Source organism: Elaeis guineensis, chromosome 7 (genome assembly GCF_000442705.2).
Source record: "Elaeis guineensis isolate ETL-2024a chromosome 7, EG11, whole genome shotgun sequence".
Taxonomy (NCBI): domain Eukaryota; kingdom Viridiplantae; phylum Streptophyta; class Magnoliopsida; order Arecales; family Arecaceae; genus Elaeis; species Elaeis guineensis.
This window is the reverse complement of record NC_025999.2, coordinates 82,517,708-82,543,625: the sequence shown is the minus strand read 5'-3', so window position 1 is coordinate 82,543,625 and position 25,918 is coordinate 82,517,708. Positions and strand designations below refer to the sequence as shown.

The 25,918-nt window shown below is 36.1% G+C and overlaps 1 protein-coding gene and 1 pseudogene across 3 annotated transcripts; one reads left to right on the top strand and one right to left on the bottom strand.

Annotated features, from left to right (window-relative positions):
* The first annotated feature begins 2,121 nt into the window (after positions 1 to 2,121).
* LOC105048805 (cyclic dof factor 1-like) lies at positions 2,122 to 4,654 on the top strand (annotated as a pseudogene).
* LOC105048807 (uncharacterized) lies at positions 3,151 to 24,994 on the bottom strand. Of its 3 annotated transcripts, none has more exons than XM_073261271.1 (5): positions 24,540 to 24,994; positions 20,997 to 21,035; positions 19,451 to 19,535; positions 19,205 to 19,336; positions 3,151 to 4,717 (listed from the first exon to the last, which is right to left on the bottom strand). In XM_073261271.1, the coding sequence occupies exons 1-4, from the start codon at positions 24,951 to 24,953 to the stop codon at positions 19,254 to 19,256; spliced, it is 621 nt and encodes a 206-aa protein (XP_073117372.1). In that variant the 5' UTR covers positions 24,954 to 24,994; the 3' UTR covers positions 3,151 to 4,717; positions 19,205 to 19,253. The 3 variants fall into 3 exon arrangements, with proteins under 3 accessions (XP_073117372.1, XP_073117373.1, XP_010926560.1); XM_073261272.1 differs by lacking the exon at positions 3,151 to 4,717 and adding an exon at positions 5,965 to 6,270; XM_010928258.4 differs by lacking the exon at positions 3,151 to 4,717 and having other exon boundaries at positions 19,040 to 19,336.
* Positions 24,995 to 25,918: the final 924 nt, after the last annotated feature.

Here is a 25,918-nt window from a genome sequence, read left to right as displayed (position 1 = left end):
TCTCTCATTATGGATTTTGTCTCTCTAGGATCATTCTCTCTCTTTGATTGCATCACAGACCCTAGGATAAACTTGAGATGAAAATATGATGATCTGAGTCTGCTCCAAAATTCGTGTAGTAGATTGGATCCCGATCCGATCCTTATTCGAAATTGATAATATCAATCATAGTTAATCCATATTAAGTCACCCTGATATGACCTCTGATGATCTCAATCATGATTGCCACTTTTGAAGGATACGAAGATTCTCTCTCTACTTTCTCTCTCTACTTTCTCTCTCATGACCGACTTTCTCTCTCTAAAAAAGGTCTATGAATCTTGTATCGAGTCATGCCTTCATCTTTTAGAAGCTCATATTGACTCTAACAAGATGATCTGAAGTTGCTTTGATATCCGTGCTGTATGTTAATTTTATTTGGCCATATCAAGTATTTTTCAAACCCATTATTAAAGAATCCTATAGATTGATCTTGACCTTAATTCGATCTGTGCTTCACGATTTCTTGATCAAGTCACTTAAATCTGACCCTCAAATCAGAGACCCTGAATTGCTCTGGTATCTGGATGGTCCGACACATCCGGACAACAGTCCTCTTTCCTTATGATTTAATCTTGTTATATTTATGGAATAGAATTTGATAATGATTTGATATTTTAAATAGGATTAGCTGATTCTTCTAACGAAGTCTGAAGATCTAAGATGAACGAGGTAAGTGGATCTTATACTCCTTATTTATTTTTAAATGATCATGTTTTTATGTAAAGAATTGCTATTGATGAAATTATAATTTTTCATAAAATAAGAATCGGTATATGTGATATGAAAAAGCATGTTTTATTATGAGCATTGATTTCATGAATATGTCTTATGAAAATAGCATGATTATGAAGCATGAATTTCATTGTTTTTCCATTTATGGATATGTATGTTTTAAGAAAAAGATAAAATGATTTCAAAGGCTCTCAGATAGTTATGAATGAATCTCTTCGGGAAGGTCGACATCCGGAGCTAGCATCCATACGAAACATGGCCCTGCCAGCGGGTATAAAGTTGGCACATGAATTAAGAACTATGTCGATTAAGAAACATGGCCCTGTCACGGGTATAATAATGACCTTAGCACGAATGTCTGTGAGCAATATTTTGAAACATGACATGAATACATGATGAAAATGATTTACGATTCATAATTGTGAAATATACATGATTTATGCATGCATGATGAGCTTATAACTTATTTTATAATATGCTCTATGAAATGTTTATTTTTACAATAATTGTTATTTGCTAAATGATGCATTATCATAGAAAACTTATGCTTGATCCGGTAAGGAAGCGGAAGTCTACTTACTGAGCTGGTGTAGCTCATATTCTTTTTGTTTTCTTTTTCATGTACAGAGAAATAAGGCTAGGACTGATGGAAAGAGAATCCGGGCTTGGGGATCAGCAAAGCAAGCTTAGAAATTTTGCACTAGGAATTCAGTTTATGTTTATGGATGGTAGTCATTATGAATTTTAAAACTTGGATTATTTCATCTTTGGATTTAGATGCTCTGAACCAGTTTTGGTTTAATTAAATATTTGAATTGAATTTTATTATTACATTTATTTGTGATACACCTGTTATTATATTTAAGAAGATGAATTTTGGCTTCGTGTTATTATGGGTCCATCTCTCGATAGCATGGTCGTGTTATGTCATGGATTTGGGACGTGACATTAAATAGATTAATTGAATTGATCTATTTATGATCTAAATTTATTTAATTTAAATTTAAATTTATTTATGATTGAATATGGATCAACCTGGATCGAATTAGTAAATTGGGTCGTATTTTGCCGGTCTCAGCTAACGGTGAACAGTGGGTAGTAAAATAAGGAAAACAATGTCTCCCATGAAAAACACCCCAAATTCGAACTCTACACTTGAAAAATAACAACACCAATTCAACAATTTCGTCGGTTCCACTGGAGAGTCTCTTTTTCACGTGCATGTAGCATTGGCAAGAACAGGCAAAGAGAATCAAATAACGCCCTCCTCCCAAGGCCACAAAGGAACTCACGGCTCCAAATCCCTTTCCCCTGCTGACATGGCCCTCCCCCCCTTCTCCCGCCTCCCCGTTAAACCCTGAGACAGGGGAGAAGCCGTGCACTCCCCATACCCAAGGCCACAGAGGAAAACAGTGAGAATACCAAAAGAGAAACAGAGCATTAGAATATACAGAGAGAGAGAGCGAGCGAGAGAGAGAAAAAAAAAGAGAGGTAATGGCAAAGGGCAGAAAGTTTTCAATCAAGCTCTTTGGGAAGACGATTCCCCTGCAGCCAATCTGGGAGTCGCCACCCATCTCCATGGGCAGCGGGGAAGAGAAGGTATCACTTTCTGGCATGCAACGAATAGTTACTTGCCATGTGAAAAATTGATTTTTCTTTACTTCCCTTCTTTTTTTGGGGAGTTTGTTTGGATTTCTTTAGAGTCGTAATTTAGAATTATGCAGAGTTATATGTTGCTTAAGGGGTGAAGTTGATAGCTTTATGGGGTTTGTTGTGGAGATTGGATGGAGTTGGACTTTTTTTTTTTGAATTTGAGGTGGTGCTCTGTTTTTTAGAAAGAGGTGGATTTTTTTACCATTTTTATGGAATTCCTTTTTTCTCAAATGTTTAAGGTGATGGTCTATGATGGCTGGTTGTGACGTTTTACGAAATCTTGGTTTTTGGAACAGAGGAATTGGTGGATCTGCAGTAATAATGAGTTTTCAAAAACTATTTACTTTTAATAGTTCTACAAACAAATCCTTATCTCAAATAAAAAGATCTAAAAAAATAATTTCCTTTAAAATGTTAAAGATGGAATTTACTCCATGAAGATATTATATTTTCTAGCTCGATGGAACAAAATTTTTATGCAATGACCGCATACCAACTATTTCTTTCATCACCTCTAATTATGTCAGATTTCGTCCGCTTTAATGACTTTCCTAGATTAGATTAGAGTACAATATGCATGGAATTCTGTTTTAGTACCTCTTGATGATTGAATTCTTACCATCAGGATTAATCATCATAAATATTAGGAAAACACACACATCTACTTCTCTAATTTCTACGTAGTATGGATTTAATAAACCATTAGATGCACTATTGTATATATTTGTTTCGTTGAAGTGCTGCTTGCTTTCAGTTTAAAACTAGGCATATACTTTTCAAAACTTGTATACAATTTTGGAACATTTCTAACAGTAGCTTCAAAATTTCAGGATCACAAAGAAGAAGCTACCCCAGAAGCCATGGACCAACGCCATGAATCCCCAGATTCCGAAGAAAAGAGCGATCCTCCAACATCTACAGCTAGCGAGACTGATCAACCTTCTGCCAATCAAGAGGATACAACCAAGGCCGATTCAAAACCTAAACAACAATCAATTGAAACAAGTAATTCCCAAGAGAAGGCTCCAAAGAAGCCCGACAAGATCCTTTCTTGCCCTCGCTGCAATAGTCTAGACACCAAGTTCTGCTACTTGAACAACCACAATGCCAACCAGCCAAGATACTTCTGTAAGAACTGCAGAGATACTGGACTGCTGGGGGCACCATGAGGAATGTCCCTGTGGGTGCTGGTCGTCGTAAGAATAAGAACTCCATTTCCCACTACAGACACATAACAATGCTTGATGCCAATCTTGAAGCAGTTTGATGTGATGCTATGGATGCAATTCACCATCCTCCTTTAAAGCCCAATGGCATTGCCTTTAGCTTGGCTCGGACATCCCTCTCCATGAAGCAATGACCTCCATACTGAATCCTGCTGAGAAAACAATGAAGAACTGCACCCGAAACGGGGATCATCAAATGGAAGAAAAGATGGTTCCATTATCTTGTCGAGCGGATAATGGATATGAGCACTCAAGTGGATCGTCGGTGATGACATCAAATTCTAAACACGAGGTAGCCAAGACTAATTTGCAAGGAGTTCCTGCTCCAGTTCCATGTTTTAATGGAACTCCTTGGCCCTATCAATGGAGGATAGCTACTCCTTTCTGCACTTCAAGCTTTGCCATTCCATTTTATCCTGCCACAGGTCATTGGAGTTGTGCAGGACCTGGGTCTCGGAGCATTCCATGGTTCTCACCTCTAGCTTTTTCTCCTGACAGTGGTTCCACAGGATCAGGAGCCAATTCTCCCACCCTGGATGAGCATTTGAGGGATGGAAATGTACTAAAAGGCAGCACTGCGGAGAAAGAAGATGGCCTCAGACAGATCAATCAGGAGAGATGCATCTGGGTTCCTAAAACATCAATGATCAATGGCCCTGATGAAGCTGAAAAGAGCTCTATGTGGGCTATGAAGCTACAAAGCTGATGCAGTAAGTGGCAGAGGCCTGTTCAAGGACTTCAAGCCAAAGTTAGACATCAAGAATCATAGGATGGAGAACCCCCAGCTGTAACATGCCAATCCTGCAGCTCTATCGCGATCTGTTAGCTTCCAAGAAAGCTTGCAGAGAAGTGAAAGGGCTTTTCATTTGTCTAGACAAGTTTTCACTGCCGACATTTTGTAAATTTGAGGATAACTAGTATAGAGGAACCTTGGTATCCTTCACGGAGATGGATCTATCTCTTGAATAGCTGCATCATCTGTGGTCTTTCCTCAGATGTAACATAGGAAGTCTCCATCTTCACCTGCTTATGATGGCTTGGTGTTTTGTCCTCCATGCAAATAACTGATGAGCAGGAGAAAGGTGGATGGAGGGGAGTAAGGTATGCAGTTGATGCAGTTGTACATAAATAACATAGCCAACTTGATTGAAGGGGATGTTCTTTTTTACACCATGCTTTGAATTCCATCTTCTTCACTTGCTCTATTCACCAGGATCTCTAAATGATGGCATTGGATAAATAATTCTAATAATTTTGTTTCTTAGGCTTACTAGGATCAAATACTAGTGACAGTTTCTAAATGCTGGAAACATAGAAGATAGAAATTGGACCGGCAGCTTAGACAGCAGAAAAAAGGTCACGCACTGCCTCTTTTGCTTTGTATTTAGATTAGGAAGAGACTTGGGTGACAGAAATGATGGCTTTCGATCGAAATAATTCAAGGGACAACAATTACAAAACAGGTATAAGTACGAATTCTCTGAGGTGCACTTTTTACACTGTAGAGTCCTGTACCATTTATTTTTTTTGGTACAAAAAAAAGATCCTGTACCATTTTGGATGGCTATTACATCATCTATTATGGAGATGATCAGTGAGAGCCATCCATCTCCAAGATGAATGATATATCAGCTATTCAGACTGGTACAAGACCATGACAAAAGCAGAGAATCATGGTATAGACAGGGCAAAGGAAGAAGGATAAAAGTTCTTGCAGGCCCCATCTCAGAGGATAGACATGAATTTCAACCACAAAGGCAAAGCATCCCTTGTTTTTTGTCATGGGGCCAAGTCCAAGTGGACTAACAAGCAAAAAGATAGAGAGCACAGGAGCATAGCAGTAGAAAGATGTCCCTCTTTTGGACAGATGCAGAAAATATAACTCTAGGAATAAAAATATGCCGGACCTATTCCATATTACCATGTTTATGTTATCATACAACCATAGAGTGTATCCAGTACTTATAGCACCATCTTTAGAGACATGTCATTGCCAATTGGCAATTGCTATGCATTTTAGGAGGGAGCTTTTGTCATCTCTCTCTTCTCTCTTCTATCACACACAAACACACACACACACACACACAGAGTAAATTCCTTTTTTTTTTTTTTTTTTTTTTTGAGAACAGCACATCTTTGTCATTAAGCAGTATGTTTTGCCCTTTTTTTGCATTCCTTGTTCCTTTCTTATCATGTTTCTTTCCCTCTTCCTTTGGATAAGATCTTTTGACTGATCTTCTTTTTTGAGGAAGATCTTTTGACTGATCAACTTGCTAAAATCTCAGGGTTTTTTTTTTTTTTTGGAGAGGTGTGGGAGAACCCAACTACTCATCAATTTTATTTAGAGTAAAAAAGTTGAGTTTACAAAGAGAGATTACAAGGTAATGTATCCTAGCTCATTACAAAATGTAGAACTAATAAAGCTGATCAGAAATAAAAGATCCAAAATAAGATAAGGAGGAGACTTAGTTGAATCCATCTGGAAGTAAGGAAACCAAGAAATCTCAGATTCTCTTGGAACTCAATATTACTACAAATACGCTCTCTAAGTGCATTTAACTCAATCTACTTCCATAAGCTAATCAGTGGTTAAAAACCATGATGCTTTTTTTTTTTCCTGAAAAAAAAGGATGCTGACGCTGAAAGACAAATCTTACATATCTCCACATATATAATTATCTAACCAACCCATGTAGAAAAAATGTTAGTGCAGCAAGAAAGTTTCTTAGTCACAGTGTAGATTTATAAGTTTCTAGCATGATTGATCCGCTATTTGTGCATTGTCAATGATCATCTCCATTGCCCATTGCATTGTCAACTCTACTCGATTCCATTTGAACTAAGTTTTATTTAACTTGTTATCGCTGTCCACCATCTAGTTGATTGCTATAGGATATCTAAGCCATCATGTTTGACCTCAAAAAAAAAAAAAAAAAAAAAAAAAATCTTCATAATTTAGTTTCAAGTAGAGAAATGAGTTTAGAAGGGAGCAATAAATGAAGGATGTAAGCTTTACTTTCTCATCACAATATGGATTGCAAGTGAAATTAGGTCAACTTTGTCACACAATGCACTGATGAATACGTTTTCTATTTTGTTATATTTTTATTGGTGAATCTTATTTGAATGTTAGAAGGGGTAGGCATGATTAATATCTATAAATTTACTCATGATAAATTGAGTCCACTTAGTAAATTGGTATGTTGATCTCATCAAGTGCATGAACTGTAATAAGAGAAGGAATTTGAAGATTAAATGGAAAAATTAAAATTTAAAAGTCAGGGACGAATATCCATATGTTTAGTACAACCGAAACAAGCACATGGGCAACTAAGATTAAGAGGCAGTTAAATAATAAATAAATGCTAAACATGAAGCTGATGATTTGATAAAGTATACTAAGGCTATGACTTACTGAAGACATAAGAAATGAACATTTGAACAGAGTGGTGAATAATCTTCTATGGCATAGATCAAGCGGGTAGAAAAAGGTATTTTGTAGCCATAACTATTTAGCATTTTCCGAACAATCTGGGATCAGCTAGAGGAAGGTATCTTACTACTATTTCAAAAAATATTGTGAACCTATAACTATGTTAGCCTTTGTGCCATCTTCTTTTAGTCCACACAAAATAGATATTTGAAATGCGTTTTACACCATGGAGTCGATAATTTGGAGAGAATTAGAAGATGAACCACATTGATAAAATATTCATATTTAAATTACATATTTCATGTTACTTCTTTGAAAAAGAATAAAGTATTTAAAATCAATGATATACTATCCAAATTCAAGATCCAAATTATTAAACATCATCTACACTACAAAAAATGCTAAAAAAAAAAAATTCAAAACTTATGTATCTTGATGGTTTCTGACCTAAATATCAAGTAGGTACCAAAATGGATAGTTTTGATAGCATCATGCTATACTTAACCATAATTTAATTATCAAAACGTAGTGAACTTAAATTCACCCATATCTATATAATAGAGTTTCAATTTATGTTCTAGTAAAATTGATATTGTCCATTTTTGTAATAACTTGATGCATAGGATAGAAACCAATAATTTATGCAAACATTGGTTTTTAGATTTTTTTTTTTTCCGCATTTCAGTTAATATTCAACAGTTTGAATCTTCAATTTGTATTGACTTTAAATTCCTTATTTTCTTTCACAAGAAATTAATGTAAAGTGTATTGTCCAACTCGAATATTTAATCTCCTTCTCAAAGGTAGTTTCTCTAGCTGCAAATATGGTACCTACATCCACAAAAAAGAAAATCCGAAATATCACTCTTCTTGTACCAAAAAAAAATATCACTCTTCACTTCTCTGAGTAAATCCACCACAAAATATTGTCAAGTGCCAAACTACGAAGCATCCACCACCCATGTTGTATCAGTGCAAGCCCATCATCTGAACAACTCCCTTTAGTCCACTCAAAATGAAGTGAGGACAATCCATTTAGCATTTTGCGCATTCTCCGGTCATCGACTTATTGGAAGTATTATGTGGGAACGACTCACTCGACCTCAAAAAGTGTCCACTTCGCTAAAGCGTGAGAGCACTCTCCCATCAAAGCTGAAGGATAAAGTGGTGAGAGACACCTCATCAGAGGGACCAGTGGAAGAGGGCCTCTGTACACTAAAATATTTGGGACTTAAACATACGGAAAAAAAATACTACCACAAGAACAGGGCTCATCTTTTTAAATTTTTTTTAAGGGTTATGTTACTGGGTTGGTGGACAAGGAGACAAAAGATGGAACGGGAGAGGATGGCCTAACCGTTATCAAACTTGTGTAGTTCTTTAAATACGTTGTTACATGTTTAGCAAGAGACCAATACACATTTCCTAAGCACAGGCATGTTCAACTAAGTGTTGCTTACATACTTTAACAAATTTATATTTTCCATGTGTCCAGAAGCTTTTTTTCTATTATTTCTTTCTGGTTACATCTACAACCCAAATCAAAGATCAGCCCTTAAACTTTATGTTTTCATGTCGATAATTCTTTACAGATGAAAAGATGTCAAAGAAATTTTTTACTGACCCAACAAGTCTACCAATTGTTGTAAAAGAAGCTGTCTTTGCCCTTAGAGATGCCGACGGTACCTCATGGCCATCCAGGGACAAAGTCAGGAAAAAATATTTCAGCCGAAGCCACTACCAAGCATGTGTTGAGATATTGAAAAAGAGATGGCAAAGATTTAGTCCGTAACTAATCAATAATCTCAAAGAATAAATTAAAATTCTTCATGTTGGATGTTCTCTGTATGAATGATGAAAGATGTTGGCGCCTCGAAACAGTTTTAAATTGCAGCAAAAAACACATGGAGTGAAACTACCTTGATGTGTTTGTATTTCTAAGATATACTGAAATATTTATTTTTATATAATTTTACATGAATAGATATGGATGTAAAGCTCATGTCCTACAATTTTAATGGGTTTTATACACACAAAAAATTGACATGCTTAATGGGTTTTGGCGCCGTTGTCGGAGATTTTGGTGCAATTGTTTTGAAAAAAAAAATTCAAAATAAAAAAAATCTATAAAATAAAAAAAATATTTTACTACTTTCTAGATTTTTTTTCTTACTTTAGATTGTTTGATTGCCTTTTATGTATTTTTTTTCAAAATTTCTGCCTCATATTACTCTTCGTATATGGTAGATTTATTATTTTATATTTAGATTTCTTTATTTGCATGCATAGAAATATTTTCTACTTCCTATAACCTAGCAATTTACTGCTTTCTATAGCTTAGAATAATTTATTATCCTCAAAGTAAATTTGATTTATTGCTTTATTTGTAAAATACCTACTTGCCTTTTAATCTTAGTATGATTTACTTTTCATTTAGTTAGATTCACTTGATCTTCTAATACCTAATTAATCTAATTTAAAAATTTACTTTTTATTTCTTCTTGCTAAAAGATAACATAATATAAAAGGAATACAAAGATAATACATAACACTTGACTAATATAAATAAATCAATTAAATTTTAAAATCCAGTTAACATGTTTGGACATCTTTTTCTTTTGCATTGCATATTTTCATAAAAAAAAAAAAAATCTTAAGGGTAAAATCCTAATCAACATAAGGTGGGGATTTCATCACCCTTCTTTGGTCCACAAATCACCACCTTACAATTACATTGACCTAAACTTCTAATTTAAAATCGATTAGACGTTGACCCTTAAGGATCCTCAAGCTCAGTAGGACAAAGAATCCTAAAAGTTAGACCGGATTCAGGTTAGTCAGTTTAACTGGTATCTAGGAAAGTGGTTCAGGGATTACGTCCTGAAGGAAGGTGGTTCATTAATTGATTCCGTTCGCTAACCTGTTGAAAATATTCGGGGGGACCCCCACCAACCTTACACTTACCTAGTCAGTTGATCGGCTAGTTTGCTACTTGGAGTGCTTGAAGGTGATCTTGGCAGTTAGGAGCTGTCTAGATCTAGGATAACCCATAGATAGGATTGATTGAACCACTTGATTGTTGACTAAAAATATCAAATCTAATTAATTCTTCTCTATTTTCTTAGCATTAGAACTCTTTAGGTTCTCTTCTTTAGAATTCTTTTCCCTCCTCCTACTCTTCTCTTCTCTTTCAAAAAAAAAAAAAAAATTGTTGAAATTAAAACTCGGTGAGATCTTTTGGGTGCATGTTAAGGCCGATTATTACAACCTGATTTACACTCATTAGACCTAGAGCTAGAAAAAATGATTCAAATAAATCAAATCAAAACCATGGATCCAAAACAAGAGACTGATCCACCACGACAATTGAGAGAGTATTTTACTCCCTCATCTTACACTTACTCGTCATGTATCCAGCCTCCTCCTATGGAGGTGGCACAATACGAAATCAAGTCCAGCATTATTCAAATGCTTCCATCATTCTATGGACTGACAAATGAGGATCCGTATAAACACTTGGACGAATTTCTTGAGATATGCTCCACAGTAAAAATCTAAAAATTCTCCGATGATGCCCTAAGGTTGAAACTGTTCCCTTTTTCACTTAAGGACAAAGCCAAGCATTGGTTAAACTCCCTAGATTCCATAATCATTTCAACTTGGGACCATCTTCAGAGAGAATTCCTCAAGAAATACTTTCCAATTGAAAAAACAAATCAAATTAGAAAAGCCATCACTAATTTCTCTCAATTGGATGGTGAACCTTTTCATAAGACATGGGAAAAATTAAGAGATCTTATTCGTAAATGCTCCCACCACGCTTCCCCAAATGGCAATTTGTTCAGTGTTTCTACGATGGTCTATCGGAGAAACACCGACAAATGATCGATGCATCGTGTGGTAGGACATTCATGCTAAAGAGTGAGGACGAGGCTTGGCAGCTCTTTGAAACACTTAGTGAGAACTCCCTACATCACATGTCTGCCACCTCTAGAGAACAACCCATGTCTCAACAGAAAAGAGGTGAAATCTATCAGATTGAAAATGTTATGGATATCCACAGTAAGATAGATGAGTTGTCCCAAAAATTAAATCGTCTTCTGAATACCGGACATTCTTCGATTCTACCTAATCCAGTGCAAGATGTTTGTGCATTGTGTGCAAGCCCGACTCATTTTGTTAGTGAATGTCCAACCGCACCTCAATTTTCTGAATTTGTGCATGAGCAGGTCCAGCAAGCTCAAGCCCAACAAGCTCGTAGATCAGAAAATGATCTATATTCGAACACTTATAACCCCGACTGGAGAAACCATTCAAATTTTTCCTGAAGATCACAGCCAGTGGTTGGCCCTGCTGTACCTAGACCAAATTATCAGGACCCGACATATAGGCATAGACCATACCACCAGTTTCAAAATACTCCTCAACCATTTATCACTGGTCACAGCTTAGCTTTTGAGGATAAGGTTCTAAAAGCGCTAGAATGATTAGAAGTCAATACCCAGACCCTTAACTCCCACACGCAATCCATTGCTAAGCTAGAGACCCAAATAGGTCAACTAGCAACCGCAGTCAGTAGGAGAGAAGGAGAAAAATTACCTAGCCAATTCGAGAGCAATCCGAGAGGACAATTCATGGTTGAAAGCTCCAATACTCCAGATACCTTTTCTGAATATGCCAAATCAATCATGACTCTCAAAAGTGGGAAGGTCATTGAACACACGAGTAAAATCAATGAGACCGATCCTAGACCTCTGACTAAGCCCAAATCACCTAAGAGCAAGAAGGATACAAAAATAGAAAAGGACCAACTGCACCGGAATCACTTTACTTGCCTAAAGCCCCATTTTCGAGTGCCCTAAAAGCCCCCACTCTTGTGGATAAGAAAGGAGGAAGACTTAATGAGATGTTGGAATTATTTAAGTCCAAATTAATCTCCCCCTTCTAGATGCAATCAAACAGGTCCTAGCTTATGCAAAATTTTTGAAGGAATTGTGCACCCAGAAACGTAAATCTCGATCACAACTCCCGAAGAAAGTATGCCTCACCGAACAAGCTAGCTCTGTATTCCAGCACGCTACCCCTCCAAAGCTTAAAGATCCAAATACCCCTACCATTTCTTGCATTATAGGAGACCTTTACATCGAACAAGCTCTCCTAGATCTAGAGGCGAGTGTGAACCTTTTACCTAGCTCGGTTTATAAACTTTTTGGATTCGGAGAATTGAAACCCACATCGGTCACTCTACAATTAGCTGATAGATCAATTAAGACACCACGTGGGATGATCGAAGATGTTTTGGTCAAGATAGATGAGTTCTATTTTTCAGTTGATTTTTTAGTCCTTGATATGGACTAAGTGGCAATCCAAGGCAAATTCCCTATCTTAGGCAGACCCTTCCTAGCTACGGCAAATGCGTGCATCAATTATAGGACAGGAGTCATGGACGTATCATTTGGGAATAAGAAACTGAGATTAAATGTGTTTAGTGCATCCCAGGGACCATCAATGGATAGTTGCTTCGAGATAGATACATTCGAGGATATTATAGAGGAAACAACATCAATGATTTTTGCACATGATTTTCGAGACACCCATTTGACGTACTTTGGAGTGGACGACTGTGATATGGAGGGAGGTAGTGAAGAAGTAAACATTTTAGTTGATACATCAAGTGATGAAACTACTCTCCATTGAATAATCACTATTGCCTGCATTAGCCAATACACCCACAGCCCCATCATTAGAATCACCACCTGCACTAGAATTAAAGCCACTTCCGGCCACACTCAAGTATGCATTCCTAGGACCTAATGACACCCTTCCGGTGATCATTGCATCAGACTTGACCCGGATCAAGAAGCATCATTTGTTGGTGTTCTGAAGGAAAATAAAGAGGCTATCGACTGATCCATTGCCGATCTAAAAAGAATTGACCCCTTCATCTGTATGCACCATATTCATTGCGAGGCAGATGCCAAACCCCATCGAAACATGCAGAGAAGACTGAACCCAAATATGCGGGAAGTAGTGAAGAAAGAGGTGGTAAAATGGTTAGACGCTGGAATCATCTACCCCATATCTGATAGTAAATGGATCAGCCCTACTTAAGTAGTACCTAAAAAAGCAGGTATTACTGTGGTGGAGAATGAAGAAGGAGAATTGCTTCCCACTCGCACACCATCTGGTTGGCGAGTGTGCATTGACTATAAGAAACTCAATGCCATTACTAGAAAGGATCATTTTCCATTACCCTTCGTCGATCAAATCCTAGAACGGCTAGTAGGTCAACATTTTTTTTGTTTCCTAGATGGTTATTGGGGGTACAATCAGATACCTGTATTTTCAGATGATCAAGAGAAGACCACCTTCACTTGCCCCTACGGCACTTTCGCTTTTCAACGTATGCCGTTCGGACTCTGCAATGCACCCGCTATATTTCAACGGTACATTTTGATCATTTTTTCGGATATGGTGGATAAATATCTCGAAGTATTTATGGATGATTTCTCCGTATTTGGAACCACTTTTGAGGATAGTCTTCATAACCTCTCCCAAGTCCTTAAGCGCTGCACGGAGACAAATTTGGTTTTAAGTTGAGAAAAGAGCATTTCATGGTTCGGAAAGGAATCGTATTGGGACATTATTTTCGAAAGGAGGATTGAGGTAGATAAAGTGAAAATTGAGGTCATCTTAAAACTACCACCCCCCACTTTGGTTCGACAAATATGATCTTTCTTAGGTCACACTGGATTTTACAGACGTTTCATTAAAAATTTTAGCAAAATATCGAGATCCTTTTGCAATCTGCTGGCCAAGGATACACCATTTGTCTTTAATGAAAAATGTCTACAAGCCTTCTACACATTACGAACAGCCCTGACAACAGCACCCATAATAAAATCTCCTGATTGGTCCTTCCCATTTGAAATCATGTGTGACGCTTCCGATTTTGCAATAGGAGCCATCTTAGGTCAAAGAATCAATAAAGAGCCACATGTGATCTATTATGCTAGCAAAACTTTATCCGATGCTCAATTGAACTACACTACGACAGAAAAAGAGCTACTAGCAGTGGTATTTGTCCTTGATAAATTTCGTTCATATCTGTTAGGGTCTAAGGTTTTAGTGTATTCTAATCACGCGGCTTTGAAACATCTGCTCTCAAAGAAAGATACTAAACCACGATTGATTAGATGGATCCTTCTGCTTCAAAAATTTGATCTAGAAATCCGAGACAAGAAGGATTCCAAAAATGTGGTTGCTGATCACATTTCTAGAATCTTAGTTGATCATATGATGGGTACAGATAAAGTCAAGGAGAAATTTCCTGACGAATAACTTTTTGCAACATCCTCTGATCAAATTCCATGGTTTGCTCACATCATTAACTACTTGGCAACAGGACAAATTCCTCTCCATTGGACAAAATAGAAGAAGGATCGATTCTTCTCACAGGTCAAACATTATTATTGGGAGGAACCCGAATTGTTCAAACATTGCCCTAACCAAGTGATTCGACGCTGTGTCCCTGAGGGTGAGTATCAAAGTATACTTATCTTTTGTCACTCTCATACATGCGGGAGACATTTCAGTGGGAAGAAAACGGTCGCAAAAGTGTTACAAAGTAGATTTTACTGGCCAACATTATTTAAGGATGCACATAAATTTTGCCTTGAGTGCTTGCGCTGCCAGCAAACGAAAAATATTTCTAGAAAAAACATGATGCCCCTATCTCCCATCTTAATCGTGGAAGTTTTTGATGTTTGAGGAATCGATTTTATGGGGCTCCTTTCCTCCATCCTATGGATATGAATATATTTTGGTTGCGGTAGATTACGTATCTAAATAGGTTGAAGCTATGGCAACCAGAACGAATGATCACAAGGTGGTAATCAAATTCGTCCAACAGAATATCTTAAGTCGATTTGGTTGCCCAAGAGCCATTATTAGTGATGGAGGTACACACTTCATGAATAGGCACTTTGAAAGTTTAATGAAAAATATGGAATCACTCACAAAGTTGCCACACCATATCACCCCCAAACTATTGGCCAAGTGGAAGTCTCCAATAAGGAGATCAAACGAATTCTTGAGAAGACGGTTAGGCTCGATCGAAAAGATTGATCTGGATGATTAGACGATGCATTATGGGCCTACCGTACTGCATACAGGACCCCGATAGGAATGTCACCTTACCGACTCGTTTTTGAAAAAGCCTGCCATCTGTCGGTAGAGCTAGAACACCGCGCATTTTGGACCATAAAGCAATTCAATTTCGATATGAAAATGCTAGTAATAGGAAACTACAATTGAACGAATTAGAAGAGCTACGCAATGAAGCATATGAGAGTTCACGAATTTATAAAGCTCGAACTAAGACTTATCATGATAAATACATTTCACGAAAAACGTTCGAACCTAATCAAAAAGTGTGGCTTTATAATTCGAGGTTGTGACTATTCCCTGGAAAACTCCGTTCACGTTGGGATGGACCATATGTCGTAATTCAGGTGTTCCCTCATGGAGCAATTGAAATCAAAGATCCTAAACAGGAAAACACCTTCAAAGTAAATGGCCAACGATTGAAACATTATGTGGATGAAATTAAAGATGGCGAGCAAATTGACTCGATTGAATTACAGGATTCAGTTTACAATGGAACTTTGGCTTGGTCTGGCTGAAGACCTTAAACTTAGCGCTTGTTGGGAGACAACCCAATATTTTATTTTTCAGCTATCCAGTTTCTTTTTATTTTATAGAAATTTCTGAAAAGGATAATTAGCCAAGTTGGGGGAGTACCATAATCAATGGAGTCAAGAACACACTAGCGCAGTAATGAACGACATCTTAATCAACATTACACACATCGAACTCAAATGGTGTCCTTCTTTGTTACACTCTATTTTTGCTTTGTTATGATTCTCTTCTTCCATTGGGGACAATAAAAATTAAGTTGGAGAGAGAATAACTAATTAAGTCCTTGAGTATGGTCAGAAACAATTAGTTTTGTGCATCTAAATTTTATCTCAATTTGAAGTTAACTAGGCACTCTAATCAATAAATGATTAACGATCTAGATAATTTTAGAGATATCGAAGAAAAAATTATTAAAGACACCCAATTAATTGAAGAATTTAGACCAGGCTAAATTTTGAAATAATTCTAGAACCCTTTTCCCACCATCTCAATGAAGAATCTGCTTTATGGGAGTATGGGTGGAAAGATCAAGATATGCAAAAAAAAATATTATTTAAAAAAAAAAGAAAGAGAGATAAAATAAAAAAAAAAAATTTAACATTTCTCACTAAGTAACCGGGTCCCTTCGCCTAAGTAAGCGTTGTTGTTCGCGTCAAAAGGTGAGAATGTGAAGAAACTTCTTGTATAATCAGTTTTAACTCATAGCCTTTTTGACTTGAGTTAGTAAGCCTGAGGGGGGCCTTACACCTAATACCCTAAAGCCAACTGGTTTGAGAGTCATTGGCCTAAAGCTCGCTATAAGAGTCAATTAGAAAGCTTAAGGGGTTAGGACATTGCACTGGCTATACATATAAATATTTCTTCAAAAAAAAAAAAAGAGGACTAAATTGTAAGAAGACAATAAACCCTGCTCACATCAAGTTTGAGGACTTAAAAAGTAGAGTGGGAAGTCGGTGAAAGAAGATCTCTAAAAATTTTATGGCTAATACTCAACTATTAATTGGGTCGAATTGATAATCCAATGAAGTACATCTTTAATGATCTAGCCGGATATCAACTATAGTTAGGAATGTCTAGGATAATTTTTAATTCAAGGACAATTTGGTGTACAATGCTAATGTATCTATTTACTCGAGGACGAATAAAATTTAAATTGAGAGGTGTGATGAATACTTAATTTAGGACGTTAGAGGTACTAAATATTGTAATCATTAATGTTATTTTATTAAAAATTTAATGCTATCTAGTCTATTTTGCAGGTAATTGAGAGTTTGGATTCATACGATTCAATTTGGACTCAAATTGGTTCAGATTTGAGTGAACCAAGCAATCAGCTCTTATTTCAATGTGAACGCAACTTAAAGATCAAAGGTTAAAAAGCAATCTCTCCAATCAAAGGCCTGGATTAAAAGATAAATAGAACTAAGTGTGAACACGACTTATTGATCAACGGATGAGAATCAATATGAAGATCTAAGGGTCCTTATTTACACTCCCATCTCTCTTTTCATGAAACCCTAGCCTCCTCACTCTATAAATAGAACCCCAAGATCTTCTTCTTTTTCAATCAAGCCAACGCCTAAGTTCTCTTCAAGCTTCTCTCTTTCTCTCCCCTCTTCCTCTTCTTCATAAGTCTAGGGGAGGTACTAACCCTAGCACAATATATTTCTTCATAGATCCCTTTTCCACATCCCATCAAGTCTAGGAGAGGTTCTAATCCTAGTGCCGCTACCCTTTCTCTGTTACATATCCGCTTCCATCAACCTTTCTTCCTTGGAGTTCCTGTACCAAGCCTTCTAGCTATTCTGTCGCTGTCTGCACGGAGGAAGACAAAAGATTCAAGAAGACATATCCACCATCGAGCGCAGCAAGAAGATCAACTTGATTTAGTTGTCTTGTATCGTAATTTTATTTCTTTTTTTATGTATACTTTTTTATTAGATTAATGAAAAGTAATTATATTTTTCATACTTTTTTCTTAATTTTTTTTTATAATTTATTATTTTTTTCTTTTGCATTTTCAAAACAATCAACTAAGATCCTACGGATACGATCCCGATTCATCCTATCTACATAGTAGTGAGTAGGATTAATTTTGATATGCTACGACACGCATCACTAATCACATCGAACTAATTGTATCTTTGGAATTACTTCACTTCTTCACAATTTGACATCAGTCTAGCAAATAAGACAACCATAGTCCTTCTGGCACTAATACAGGAGAGATTGTCAGAAATCAAAAGAAAAAATGACTGTCAAAATGATCCATAATGTGGTCTGCCAATAATTCAAAACATGATAGAAGCATTTAGCATAATTCAAAATGAATGAAATCGACAATAGTGCAGGCGATGAGTTCCTCTAAGCTTCTGAATAGTTATGCTTGACACTTATCAGAAGAACGAGCCAGCTAATAATTGAGCCTTCAAAGCTGCCCAAGCCACTAATGAAATGGGGACCTGATCCCATACTCCCAAAAAAGGGGAATATGCAACAAACAATTTAGTTGAGGAGATTGTCAATATGTAGCGGCATGTATGGTAGAAGATTCATCAGAAAGGGGAAGGTCAAAAGTTTGACTTCCATCAACACTGACAGAGTAATACTTATTACACACTTGTGGTTACAAACATGGATTATTGTACATCTAGCTTAGTCAAATTTAAAAAAAAAAAATGCTGCTGCTGATGTAGTTCTCTGTTCAGAACTTTCAACAGTATAATAGATGATATTTTTTAAGTTATTAGTACAAAGATTTCACGAAATAATGCAAGGTATCTGATACTCCTAAATAATCTACTTATCCTCAAAGAAGCTATGTATTAGGGCAGGCTTTTTCAGTGCTGATAGATTCTAAGACACTATATCATGCTCATAAACAATTTACTTATCCTCAAAGATGCTATGCATTAGGGTATTCTTTTTCAGTGCTGCTGCATTCTAAGACACCCTATCATACCCTCACGAGCATAATTGCATGCATTCATGCCATACATACAAACACGCATACATACACGTGCACACATACGTGTATATAGAGACACTTGGCTACACTCAAGCAGAACTACACTCAGATATGGTCAATTCTAGATTGGATGCTGGGAGTCTCATGCTGATGATCCAAGCATTGAATGTAATTTACTGCCTCTAAATTGCTTACATACAAAAGATTATATAATTTGGAGATTTCTAACACATGCATCAAGTAATCAAAATAAAAATAAAAATAAAAATTATAAAAAAAAAACACTAGCCTGTAACAAATCAACTGGATTACAGTCTAGATTCTAAGGACAGATTTTACATATAAAATATTTTGGCATTGTTGCACATTTTTCGAAGTCACTGAACATATGATTTTCCAATTACATAAGTAAAGACATTAGTAGGACGACAGATTCCCTGGATCACTTACACAGTTGCTTTTTCCTATAGCTTGTCACTTTCAGATACTGCTGTTTTTGTCATTGGATGTTGCAACCCCCCGAGTCTGATGCACGACGGACATTACCATATGCAGAGAGTTCTATAAGATCCATGTCTCGTCCTGTGGTTGTTAGAAGCTCCAACATTAGCAATCAAGTTACTAATGCATGTCATATTTTACTTTAATCCTGTATATAAATTTGATAAACAGCATTTTGGTAAAACCTTCAAGTACCTGAAACTCTACAATATGCGCTCTTCTGTATTAGGTCAGATTTGGATACCTCAGTCTTATTTCCCTTAGATCGATTAACAGTTGCCTTGACATGACAGAAAAAAACCAAATTAATCATCAACCAAATTTGAGTGAGAAGCAACGGGTTAAAATGCTGATATAATCAGTCATGTAGCTAACCTTATTGAGTACAGATAAAACAACTGCGCATGCATTATATTGATTATACATAATTAAACAGCAAAGCCTTTCTAACTGCCACATTCCATTAATGGATGTTTGAAAATAATAAGAAATTTTATAACATCTCAACAGTGAAGCATCAACATCAGAGCATAAAAAAGGACACAATCAGATTAAAGTAAACCATCACTGTTATGGTTAACTACCGAAGAGGCTGTTTAACTAGCTGAGTTTTTACAAGATGCACCACTCGATACTGGACTGCCTACAAAATCTGAGGAATGAATAATTTGAAGACAAAATTTGGTATGGCATCTGAATACTTAGTTTGTATCTACAGTGAAATTCTGATAATAAAGTTATGTTTCTCACTTCTTCTTATATCTAATCTGAATAAAGACATAAGTACAGGAGAGGATCTAAAAAAAATGAAAGATGAAAAGGTAGAAACTAAGTTAAACCCTCCTGACGCAACTTCCAGATCCATTTTGGTACCTACCATTACATCAAAAATTAGTTAGAAGAAGGGAACAATGTCGCATCAAAGAAAAAAGCATGTCCCACTATCACCACAGCTCCTATGGCCCATTGTTCAAATGTTCACCAGCATATACCAAAATGTATATGGGGTTTTTCTATTTTGTCTTATTTTTTATTATATTTTATTTATTTTGGAAAAAAGCAGGCAACACCGCCATTTTCAGATGACTAGAGCACATTTCCTCCAAAATGAGCTTCGAAAGAACAGCAGGGAAGATTCCAGGATGTCCTAGTAATAATTACTCTTCCATCAGTAAAGCAGGACTCATCATAAGTGGAGTTTGTTAAAGGAAATTATGTCACAAAAGTAGATGAGCAGAAATAAAACTAAACAAGCCAGCTGTCAAAGTTGTAGGTTCATCATATATTTTTTATGCATTTGTTGCTTAATAAAATAAATTAAACATTATTTACTATATCTATATCTATATCTATATCTATATCTATATCCACACACTCACACACAGGATTAATTATCTAAGATCTCTGATACATTAATCCTTTTAAAAAAGAGAAAGGCTTTATGTAAGGCACCAGCTTTAGCTTAGACTTTAAATCAAAATACCTGTAAAAGAGCAATTTGAGTCTGATTGATTCTGTTGCCAGTTTGTGAAATATAAAATTTCAGTAAAAAAAAAAATCATCAAATATAAGCAAGAATTTTATGTATCAAATCATTCCAACTATGCTTAATGAAATTTAAACTAAACAAACCATCATAACAGTGACATGATAATCATCCAGCTTTAAAAGTTTCCAATATGAGGAATACAAGAAAAGGGAGAGAAAACACAACATGCCGAGAAAAAAATAGCTTGCTTACCTGCAAAACTTGGCAATTTTCCAAGGTGCTCTTCCCACCCTGTAATTTGCAAATATTAGAGAGACCAAGGTCAAGCTAACCATACATCAAAAGGTAAAAAAAAAAAGAAAAAAAAGGAGAGGGTTGGGGGTGGGCGGGGGTTGGGCCCCAACACCTTATCATCAAGAAGCTTACCTACTACTTTGTATTTACTATTGCTAAGAATATAAATAAGCAAAAGAGGAGCTCTTCTGAGGATGAAATGATGTAAGATCATATAAAAAACAAGTAAGCAGCCTGTAGAATCATATGCACACAGAAGATGAAAGGATGTAAGATCACATAAAAAACAAATAAAACAGCCTGTATGATCATATGCACACAGACACACATTTTAACCATGACTAAAGGAATGATACTTCCATCAGCTATTCATAGAGTTTCTGCTCCACCTGTAAACCACACCCCATCTTTTTCCTTTCAATTATTCTTTTTTCATACACAAAAGAAGATGGCATGAAAAACATTTTTTTCCCCTTTTATTAATAAAACATTTTGCACAAAGCGCTTCCATAATGTAAGTAAAGTACTATTCACTAATCATTGAAAATATCTCAAACACTCAATGTTATGAAATATGCACAGCAAAATGATACTAGAAAATTTTTAACATGTCTTTCAGCGGTTTAGTAATAATTCATGCATTTATAACCAAAAAAAATTATTATTAGTCCATTAGAAGAATTTATTTCTTCGGTCGGGTTTCATTAAATAACAAATCATCACTTCTCTGTTTTTAAATTGCCTATTAAATCCATGTGACCCTAATATATGCTAACAACTTCTAATTTTCATGAACAATTTGTATTCTCCACCTTTTCAATTTTCAATGTTATGCACATAAACAATTTATAATTATAATCAAGTCATGGAAACTTTGAATTCCAATTTCCAAAGAACAAGAACTGCTATATTTCTTCCCTTTGAATGACTATGCATTCCAATGACTATAAGAATTAATGCAGATGTCTCTGGACTCATGGTGATAAACTAGAGAACAGGTTTCAAAAGCAATATCAAACTGTGCAAAATTTCAAGAGAATACCATCACCCTCTACCATCAAAATTCATGCTTTAATGTCCATGGTTCCAGACCTTTTAAACTGCTATCCTGTATATCTACAATCACTACTTTGTTGCCATCTAAGAACAAGGATGCATCCTCTAATATACAAATCATCCATTAATTCCAGTGTTTCCAAAACCTATAACTTTAGGAGTTTTAGAAACTGTTTTTTAATTGTCTACTACATATTTTACAAAGTAGAAACTGGTTTTCTGGTCCCGTATATGAGAACCACTCTGATTTTCCATCCTTTTTCAGTATGCATTAGATATCTCCTACTCTTCTACATTTTATGATGAAGATGGGATTTCATTTTACTGTCATAACGATCATCATTTTTTGTTTTTCCTTTAGGGAAAGCTAACATCTCACTAAGCCCCATCATAGGATTATCCATCTTCACCAAGGCATAGTTGAAAGAACTTCATATCCTGAATCTCTGCATATTCCAACCAAGATATTTGACACTCTTTTTGATAGACCCAATTGTTTTGATAACACTTGAATGTGATCCCATAAGTATAAAATTTATAGTTGCTCTAATATCTGATGTAATCAAAATTTAGCAAATAAGACCTTAATACTTAAAGATAAAACTTCCATATGAGTTTTCTCAAAAGGAGTATGATTCTCCAAAGCTATCTTTCTTCTTTTTTCCAAAAAGAAATTCAATAAAAAAAGTTACAGAATGGAAAAGAGGATTAAATTATAATTCTTTAGATATGACTTCAAAGTAGCTAATCTGCTTGTCTCGAAGTACCTAAACCTCTTTTAACAGTTCTCTTTCAACAGTTCTAATATCCAGCAATAATATGACCTTTCCTTTGCTTCTAGATCTCCAGAAACCTTTATCATTCCACTTTCTTGCACCTATGCTTTCTTCTTTTAGCATTCAACACAAGATCTTTAAAATGTTCTTCTGTAGGTGGAAATAACACAAGCCACACAGCACATATCCAAATTATCCACTTGCAGATATCAGCATCGGCCTTCAAATCTCTCTCGTCACTCCATCATATATGCCAGAAAAAAAAAGAGGAGGAAGAAGAGAGGGAGGGAGGGAGGGAGGGAGAGAGAGAGAGAAGGGGGATCTATATCTTGGTAATTTCAATTATTGAACCTTTCAACAGATAAAAACTAACCCTAACCTTACCAATTCAAAATCAGTTCAGAACCTCAACATTTATTTTCATCACATTGCCAATCATCTTCTGCTTGACAACAACATTAACAATCAAATCCAAATCTTCTATCAGCAAGAATTATCTCAATCATTTGAAGTTTCAAGAAGCCCCTTTTATCACTCTTCCTCACTGATGGCTAAATCCAGAGACAATGCAGGCATTTATAGAACTCTTACAGTTCCTACCTCTAGCGTGAACGTCATAGGTAGGGAAGTAAGTTTGAATGTTTCACCATAAAACAAAAAAGTTTGAATTGACTTTGCTTGTTTTGGAAGCTAGGGAAAGTTAACCCTGATCTTTTGATTGTCCATGGTTGATCTAGACTATAACCCATCATTTTTTGGACATTGCTGGGTTCTCCAAGTAAGCCCACCCCAAATAGTTGGAAAAGATTATTAAGGCATGGTTTTATCCATGTAAAGATTCCTGGCCTCTTATTATTCCTGCTTGGAGTTGCTACTTTTGCTTTGTGGTACAATTTTATTGTTCATCCACAGATGAGAAGGAGATTTAACTTCCATAACAGGTGCAAATTGCACAATATATGCAGATTCAGGTCTGAGTTGTATAGATTCAAACCTCTGTCGCGTACAGATTAAAACTTGATTTGCATGGATTAGCAATTTTGCAAATATGATTATCTACTAGAAGCCTGGAGTTCACAGATTTCACTCTGGTTGTATTATTTCCTTGCCAAAATATCTTCCGCCTTTTTTTTTTCTTTTCTTTTTCACCAAAACCTCTGGTGTAATTATTTCCGATTTTTCCTCCCAAATTTATTACTCATCAACAAACTACGATTTGCATCTCAATTACCACCTTCTCAAAAGCTTAGGATGTCCAAGCACACAAAATCCTGGCCCCATAGTGTACCACAAAAATTCCCACTTGCTGTCACAGAAAGGCAGCAACCAAACTAAAGCAGAAACAAATCAATGCAACAAATTCGAGATCAGATTATGATCATCCTTTGAAACGAATCCGAGAACAACCGCCATAAACTATGAAAAGAGTCGTTCCTTTCTCAAAACCTTCTTACACCGCCTCACAACCCCTGATTGTAAAACCCGCCACCACAAATCCAAGATTAGGACTACAAACATGAAAACAGATAGAAAAAATCACCGCAAATTTGCTCTCCATTTGAACAGAAGTTGCATCACAAAAACCCAAACAAGAGGGAAAATACCAAAAGACCTAATTTTTTCTTCGAATAAAATAGAAAAGTATAGAGGAAGAGCATCAAGTCGGTACCTTGGAGTAGGGGAGTATGTGATCATAGTCGTGGCAGAGGCAGCCGGGGCAACCAACGAGCTTCCGGAAGACAATGTTGCCGAGAGGGTCGCGGCGCCAGCGGTCCGGGTCGCGGCCCTTCACCTTCTCCGCCTTCTCCCAGCACTGCTGCTTCACGCTGTGAGTAAAGGTCCTGGGCTCCGTTGGACTCGGCCACCTTCCGCCGTCCTGGAGCTCCGACGGGAAGTCCGACGCGGCCTCCTCCGCCGGGAAGCCGGGGTGGTCATCAAGGAGAAGGGAGGCAGAGACCCGGGAGGAGCGGCGGGAGGCGGAGGAAGAAGAGGGAACCGGTTCGAGACCGAGCGAGTCGAGAGGGCGGTCGCGGCGGGGCGACGCGGCGGTTCGCCGGCCCGTCGTCGCCTTCCGCGGCCTCATGTCTCAAACTCTATCTGGCGGACTTCTGATTTTAGAAGGCGTAACTGAAATAGGGCTAGAAATGGTCCGCTTCCGGTCCAGGCCCGACCGATTTTTTTTTTGTCTAGCTTGGGGCTAGATTTAGGTCCAAAGGAAAATTCTTTCTCCATCACCTCCGATGGAGAAAAAATATATTATATTATTTAATTAAATCACATAATATAATTAATAAAAAGATATATATTTAATATAATTTATTTTTTAAAATTTTTTTAATTAAAATATTTTTTTTTTTTGCATCATAATAATCAATAAGATATTATAGAAAATAATACGACGTCGTAATAACAGTGTGACATCCTATTACATCCTATGACATTTTTTTGTATCCTATAAATAGTTATTAAAATATTATAAAAAATAATAAGATATTATAATAATGATATGACATCCTGCTGTATTCTATAAAAAATAATAGTATGTCATAATAATAGTATGGCATCCTGTTACATCTTATGACATCTTATTTCATCATATAAAAAATAATAGAACATCACAATAATATTATGATACCCTGTTGCATCCTATAACATTTTATTATATCATATAAATAATTATCAAAATATCATAAAAACTAACAGAATATCATAATAATATTATGACATTCTATTTCATTCTATAAATAATTATCGAGATATCATAAAAATTAATAAGATGTCATACCTTATTATGACATCTTATTGCATCTTATAACATTCTATTGCATCCTATGACATTATGTTGTATTTTAAAAATAACTATCAAAATAATATAAAAAATAACAGAACTTCATAATAATGGTATGATATCTTGTTGCATCTTATGACATTCTCTTATATCGTATAAATAATTATCCAGATATCATAAAAACTAACAACAGGATATCATAATATAATTATGGCATTCTGCTGCATTCTATGAAAAAATAATAGGATGTCGTAACATTA